Source organism: Bubalus kerabau, chromosome 4, assembly GCF_029407905.1.
Source record: "Bubalus kerabau isolate K-KA32 ecotype Philippines breed swamp buffalo chromosome 4, PCC_UOA_SB_1v2, whole genome shotgun sequence".
Taxonomy (NCBI): Eukaryota; Metazoa; Chordata; class Mammalia; order Artiodactyla; family Bovidae; genus Bubalus; species Bubalus kerabau.
The window spans coordinates 29,740,548-29,748,272 of NC_073627.1; the positions used below are offsets into that span (position 1 = coordinate 29,740,548).

The 7,725-nt window shown below is 55.7% G+C and overlaps 1 protein-coding gene across 7 annotated transcripts in view; it reads right to left on the reverse strand.

The window, feature by feature from the left end:
• Window positions 1-5,075, reverse strand: part of TOM1L2 (target of myb1 like 2 membrane trafficking protein) — a 72,255-nt gene extending 67,180 nt beyond the window's left edge. For all 7 annotated transcript variants that reach the window (XM_055576318.1, XM_055576322.1, XM_055576321.1 and 4 more), the window contains exon 1: window positions 4,922-5,075. In XM_055576318.1, coding sequence (XP_055432293.1) covers window positions 4,922-4,973 — 52 coding nt within the window. In that variant the 5' untranslated portion in view covers window positions 4,974-5,075. The remainder of the gene's footprint in view (window positions 1-4,921) is intronic.
• Window positions 5,076-7,725: the final 2,650 nt, after the last annotated feature.

Consider the following 7,725-nt stretch of genomic DNA (forward strand, 5'->3'; position numbering starts at 1 on the left):
AAGAGCTCTCACACAACGCTGCCTCTCCAAGGCCGGAGAAAACAGACTATGAAGTACACAGCGCTCTACTTACTCCATTCACTCTGTGAGATGAGACTCTCAAAGGGTTTGTAAGAAAGCACATTATGGTGATTTTCTCCCCTTTCCATGCTGCTGCTGCTAAGTCACTTCAGTCGTGTCCGACTCTGTGTGACCCCATGGACTGCAGCCCACCGGGCTCCCCTGTCCCTGGGATTCTCCAGGCAAGAACAATGGAGTGGGTTGCCATTGCCTTCTCCAGTGCATGAAAGTGAAAATAAGTGTATGTTTTCAAGCTTTCTGCAGAGGTCCCCACTGTGTCTTTAAAGCACATTTCCATGGGAACTGCTCATAGCCCCATCACACCCTCTAAGCAGGGCAGCAACCTAGCCAAATCCTGGGAGCCTCTCAGCTCGGGTCTGAGTGTCCGAGCGTGGAAAGCAGGGGCACGTGAGCAGGCTGGTTACCCTTACAGCCATCCCAGCAGTTAAGGACGGGTGCTCTCAGAACCCCAGACTTCCACCCGTGCTCTGCCCACCCACCTCAGCAGGTGCCCTCTCATCTCTCTGGGGGCTCCCCGGAAGGGCCCTACCCCAGACCTCGGGGAACTGGCACTGCGTGCGCTGACTCCCTCGTCAGACCCCCGCTCTGCACAGTGGAGGCTTTCACAGTAAGACAGAGGTGGCCTTTTGGCAGCTGCCAAGGGGACCTTCCCTGCCTCTGTAATGACAGTCGGGCTACCACCCTCCCTAGAAATCATCCATGGCTCCTCAGTGCCACCAACAGAAGGGTCTAAACCACGCGGCTGACACTGGAAGCCTCATCAATCAGGCCTGACACCGTCTGCCTGGCCTCTCCCTGCTCTCCCGGCTGGTCTTACCCCCACCCCTCCACAACCAGCCTTTGCCTAGAGCGCCCTCCAAGCCTCCTTCTCCTCTTCAATAGGAGCCAAATCCCACCCCCTGAGCACCAGGTTCCTCCAGCCCCCGGGATGCCCCTTCTCATCAACACCATCCCCCAGGACAGCAGCTGCAGAGTCAGGTCCCGTCTGCAAAGAGTAGCAGGAGAGAGTAGCAGGCTCACAGCAGTGTTGTAAGAACTAAAGCAGCACAAGATACACAGAGCACCTACTGTGGTCTCTGGCACACGGTAAGCCAGCACCCATCTCTAAAACAGCAAAACCGTTAACCATTATTACTGCTGCTGGAGATGATCCCTCCTGTCCTCCATTTCCTTACTTCGTTTCTCTCTCCAATCTGCTGCCAACACTTGCCATCTTACCTGATTTAGGTCCCTGTCTCAGCTCCCTTACTAGACTGAACATTCCAGCAAGTGTTTAGCATGGTGCAAACTGAGAGGTGACAGAACCACCAAATGCATGAATGATTCTAAATAATCAACCTTATAGTCTGTCCACAAGAAAAGTCACACTTACTGTTTGAAGAAAGATTAAGAAGCGATTACAGGAGCAGAAATTTTCATCAAAAGCAACAGTTCTCAAAGTGTGGTCTCCAGACCCAGAGTGTCCGCATCCTCAGACCTTGACAACCCACCCCAACCGACCCCGCCACCAGCTTCGACCAGCTCTCCGGGGATTCTGACAACCCTGACTTGTGGTGTCTACAAGGCAAGAAGCAACATGCCAGCCCAGAATGAAGTCCAGATCAGGACGGGATTCTCCACCGGACTCTGGCCTTGACCTGGCAGAAGTCTCTTAACCTCCGGGAACTGCAGTTTCTTAGAAGCGATACAGGGATGATCATCACACTCAGGATTCAGGGAGATCCCATGTGCAGTTCACACCAAGTAGGTGCTTTAAAACTGTAAGTTCCTTCCCATTCTCATCCTGTCTATCTCACAGGGTTGGGAAGACTAAATAAAACCCTGAAGCCGCCCCCTCGCACTGGGTAACTAACTCCTCTCGGAGCAAACACTTTGGCTCGTCAAGCTCACAGCCATCTCAGGAGATGGGGAGGCTCCCGCAGCAGTCAAGACCCCACACAACCCAGGCCCTGGACACTGACCCTGCAGCGAGTGGGAGGGAGCTGGTCCTCCAACACTTGGGTCGGGATTAACTAACTCCTCACTGATCTCATCTAAATGAATCCAAACTTTACTCCTGGAAAAGGGTGATCTGAAAATGTTTTCCAGCCAACACAGGAGAGCTGTGGACCTGCTGAGTACCCTGGACCTGGCTTGCGGTTCCCGGACACAACAACTGTTAACACAGGACCCTCTGAAACGCATTTCAGAAGAGAGTATCAGGCAGCACAAGGAAGCATTCAGTCTTCCTGGGTACTTCTCAGCCGTATACACCACGGCGCCTCCGGGCTCGAAGCCGGGGCCTCTATTCGGGAACCACCTCCCAGGACGACGGGCAGCAGGGAGACCGGGAAGCCCCGGAAACCACGTCAGATGTCAGCTGGGGTATGGCTGCCAGCTCTCCGTGTGTCTGACCCAACAGTGCCTGGGAAGCATGCGGTAGGCCAGCCCCGAGGCAGGGTAAAAGGCCAATCCACGCACCCCCAGACAGTGAGCCCAAGGCTCTGCGGCTCAGGACACTTGGGCTGGTGCCTTACTGCTACAGAAGGCCCCTCGGAGCAGTGTTTTAACATCTCTATCCTGGGGCCTGGCACCCAGCACACTCTCAACATGCCTGCTGAATTAGATGGATGGGGTGAGTTAGGTACAAGCCCCAGCAGCTGTTGAGGGAGGAAAACGAGGTCCAGAGAGACTGAGAGTTGAGGTCAGTAAGGAATGTGGCCTCGATGTCACCCACCCAGGACAGGGCTCCATCCTGGGCCCAAACCCAACTTGCCCCCGTGCCCCGCAGCCACCTCCGCTCCACTCGGACAGGGGACCACAGAGGGGGCCACACCGCCACCCGCCTCCTCCACCCGTCCCCGGCACAGGGTCTCTTCTCTGAGAGTGCAGTTGCTTCCCCTTCCTCACCAACAGCCCAGGCCCAGCTCCCCACAGTGTGCCAGCCTCCTGACAGCTCTCCCGTCCCCACAAGGCGACTCGGCACTGGCTACGGTGGCCTTCCATTGGTCACCACTGTTCCCCGAGTCTCTGTTCCCTCTGGGGACCCCATCAACCCTTTGAGCTCTGGGACAGCTCTGTAGGCCATCCTTCTGCCCCACTAAGCCTCAGTTCCCTCATCTTAAGGTGAGAAGGATAATAAAACTCACCATGCAGAACAGCTTCAGGAGAAAGTCACGGTGGTCAAATTGCTTCGTGTGAGGTAAGCCTGCTGCTCCTACTAGCCAGCTTTGTTGCTGGGGCTTCACTCCTGCGTCTCCCTCCCTTCTACCAACCCCTGGCACATACACCTCTCAAGAACACGAACAGCACTAAATGTCGTGAGGGTCACTTTTACACTTTGTCCCAACAGCACAGAACACATGTTGGAACCTATTCTGGCCTCTAATCACTTATCTGAGCTGAGCTGCGAAATTCCCGAGGCCTCATCTGCTGGCTCACTGGCTGGCAACGAAGGGGCCCCATTCTCTTCATGGTCAAGTGTCCTAAGGGACGGTGGACTTGGGGCCTGGTCACAGATGGGCCTGCGGTCCCCGATCTCCTCTCCAAAGTGGAAATGAGTCAATCTCCCCGCCCCCCACCAGAGCAAACTAAAAAGTTCAGGAGGGCTGCACCGTTTTCCAGGGCCCCACAGCTGAAATGGGCAAAGCGACATTCACCCCAGGTCCTCCTGAGAGAAGCGTCATGCTCTTTTCATTGCTACCCACCCGTACATCCTCTATGTTTGTATATTTTAAAATCTCGTTTAACTTATACCCCTCATCAGCTACCTTGGTGTCTCAAAGGTAATAACAGAGCCTCCTATTATAAAGGAGACAGAAAAAGGAAAAAAAAAATCCCCCCAAGTTTACTGGCTCCCTCCCACAACTGCCTGGAATTCAGTACCAGAAATGAGTTTCTGGAATACGGATGTCGTGAAAGAGCACCTGAGGAAGAAGAAAGGGAGGCGGGAACCTCCAAAAAGGTGGGAAAAGACCCTCCAGGGCCTAGTGTCCATCACCCCTTATCAGAGACCCTATACCAGGGAGCAAAGGCAGGCTCCCAGGTGCCAGTCGGCCAACGGGAGAGGCGTCAATAATTTCACAGGCCCACCAAAGGCTGAAAAGTAAGCTGGAAATTTACAAAGCAGGAAATAGGCAAATCACTCCAGCCTAATCCAGCCAGGCCCATAAGGACGCCAAAGGTCCCTGCTCATAGAAGGCGTTTTACCAGTCTTTCCACCAACCAGGAGGAACCCAGTTTTAAAAGAAACCAATCCACATTCTTGACGGATCACGCCTGGCGTGAGCTCCCGCCTTGGGTGAAAAGGCATGTTGCTCGTCAGTCAGGAAATTTCACGGGGCAGGCCTCTGGTGGTCCTTCAACCCCACCTCGGGCTTCCTCACCGGGATGCTGGTCATCCCGGTGCCCGGAACGCCCAGAGGGTTTGCACCCCCGAGTAATCCCCTCTCCACCTGCCCCCAGAAGGCCGGCGTCGGCAGACTTGAGGACGCTGGGACGTGACAGCCACCAGGCAGACAGTAGCTCCAGAGACATGAGGACCGCCTCTGACAGACGGAACTTTAGACCTGACAGGGCAGCGACTCGCACAAGGTCACGGGGAGAGTCGGCGGCAAAGCTACCTGGCCCGGGCTCCGGCCGTCAGCCGGCACGGCCGCGGCCGCCCCCGCCCCCGCCAACCTTCCCAGGGGCGCGCCGGTCTCCCCGCTCCCGGCCGCTGAGATTGGCTCAGCCCGACGGGCCCGGGGCAGGGAGCCCGCTGGGACCGCGGCGGCCGGGCTGGGGCGCGGGGCTGGGCCCCGCCGCGCAGCAACGCGCGGAGCACCGCCCAGGTCTCGGGACGCCGCGGTGAGGGCCTTACCGAGGCACTGCCCCACCGGCGTGCTGAACGGGTTCCCCAGGAGGAACTCCATCTTGGGCGGACGGCTCGGCAGCGGCCCTCGCGCGTCAGCCGCCCGGTCTCCGCGTCCCCTGCCGCGCTCCCGGCCTGACTGACACTTGCCCCCGCCCCACCCTCTGGAACGCCGGTGCCCGCCGCTGGCCCCGCCCCGCCTGTCCCTATTGGGCGAGGACTGCCTTGCCCTCTTCCGATTGGTAACCACACCACCCTCCACGAAATCCCGCCCACCCCGCGGCGTCCGATTGGGCGGGGTGTCTAGCAAAGTCACAGGAATTTCCGTCGCCTCCCCTGGCCCGCCTCCCGACGAGAGTCTGTGTATTTTGATTCATTTATGTACTGGTCAATCGAGTGAATCCTTACTGTTACTGGACAAGAACCAAATCATTCACTCAAAAAGCGGGCAGGGGAGGGCGGGGCTAGTAAGTTCCCCGCCCAGGGAGAGTGCTGACTGGACAAGCATTTGTTTTCTCTAAGGCTGGTTGGTGCTGGGTGACATTCCCCGCCCAGAACTTTCACCCAGGATGTCTACTTCCTGACTTCCCCCTAGCAACGGAGTGCGGCGCTTGGTTCTCCTAGCAACCCAGCTCCGCTACCACGAGCAGGTGGCGGACTGTGCCAGAGAAGCTGAGAGCCCGGAGCCGAGAGGGTGCTGAAGGACTTGACCTTTTCACGAAGGAGCCTGCTGGCCGCCCCACGCCGGTCAGGGCCTTCAGGCCTCGTGGGGAGAGAAGCTCGGGAAGCGTTTCCTATGGGCGCAGGCCCCAACGAGACCTTTAAGGTCCCACCCCCGGCCTCCGAGCCAGAGCGAGGTACCCGGCCCACTGATCCCTCTTCAGGAGGACATCACTGACCGTCTGCCCGACCTCTCAACTGCCGCTACCTTGTTCCTCTTCCTTAGAGCTAGCCTTCCTCTTAGTAAAGGGTTTTGGCTTGGAACGTGGATGCCCCGTCAGCAGCTCCCTTCCTGGGCCTCAGTTTCCCCGTCTGGACAGTCAGGGCAATAGGGCTCCCTTTTCTGCTGGCTCCCAGACCAGACCTGTAATTTGATCATGAACGTTACTCCAGAGCGTGGTGAGCACTCAGAAGAGGGTGGTTTTCTCTTATCAATTCACGGCCAATAGGGGCTCCATTTTCCAGGTCCACTTGATGCCAAGTCCTTGTTTCGCTGGACGATTCAGGATCTGGTTCTCTGTGAGGAGGTGTAAGGCTCTTGGCTGTTCTCCCGACCCACAACAACACTACTGTCAGGCAAGTCAACAGCAGCCCCGGCTGGGTGGGGAAGTACGGATAAACCCCCTCAGGGAGGACTGTCCTGGTTTGGGGGCAAACCTGGAACAGTTATAAGAAACAGTGTGAACTGTGACAATGACCCACAGCATGAGGGTGCAGTTGAGTCTGATTAAGAGCCTGAGCTCTGCATGTCTGACCTCCTACCTCAGCATGCACAGGATGTGTCTGTCAGCGTGGGTGTCACTTGACCTCCTTAACCAGCTTCCATTTTCTTACCTGAAAACTGCAGAGTCAGTCCCTCACATAAACTACGTTCCTAGAGGTCTCTCAAACCCACTTCTTACCTGCAGCCCAATCACCTCTCGACTCTTGACATTCTCAGTGCAACAAGCCAGAATGAGCTTCTCCAAATTAAACTCTGGTCACGTCACATCCTCTTCACGCCCTGGAGCCTCCTAGAGATCCTGGGATGATCACAACACCCCTGGAGGCCTTGCCACTCTGGGCATCCCGGTGGAACCTGCCTCCTCCTCTCCCAGCTCAGGACCCTCACCCTAAAGACCCTTCCTCCTTCTCTCCTGCCCATCCTCCAGGTCTCAGCCCAGGTCCCCACAAGTATATTCTCATAGTTCCCTACACCCACAGACTTGTCACCATTTATAATTAAAGGTTTGTAGGGCTTCCCTGGTGGCTTAGAGGGTAAAGCGTCTGCCTGCAATGCAGGAGACCCGGGTTCAATCCCTGAGTCGGGAAGATTCCCTGGAGAAGGAAATGGCAACCCACTCCAGTACTCTTGCCTGGAAAATCCCATGGACGGAGGAGCCTGGGAGGCTGCAGTCCATGGGGTCGCAAAGAGTTGGACACGACTGAGCGACTTCACTTCACTTCACTTCATGATCATCTGAATTGGGTCTGAAACAGAGGTAAGGAGGTCTATGAATCACAATACTCCTAAACCCACTAACTGAGTCTTATCCACACATGTAGTAGCTGTTCATTGCACATTTGTGGACTAAATAAATGATCTTAAACAAATATTGGAGGGAGGAGTTACCCATCTTTTACAGATAGGAGGTCGAAGGCTTGGAAAGCAAAGTCAGTTGCCCAAGGGTGTGAATCCATCTCTGGTGTGTGTAACAAACACAGATGTTCCACACCACGTGATGACTGTTGGGCCTGACTGGAAGCAGGCTCGACCCGGCTCAGGGACCAGGCCCTTGTGTGACAGGAGTGATGAGAAGTCAGCCAAAGTTTTGAAATCAGAGTATGAATCATTTCCCACAGCACAGCACTTGTCTGTAAAGGGAAAAAAGGGGTGGGGGGGGGAGCACAAACACTTTCAAGTAGCATCTGCCAAATACGGCACATTAAAATTTCCCCGGAGAGAAGCTGGTGTCAAGTTATGGGAAATTTTAGAAAAATTGTCTCCAAAGAATGGGGAGATAGAGAGAGGTAGAGGACTAGAAATGTCTTTCAGAGGTTGAGTCAATCAGTTGAAGGAGATGAGAGAGTGTGGAGGGACCCAGGAAGAGAAG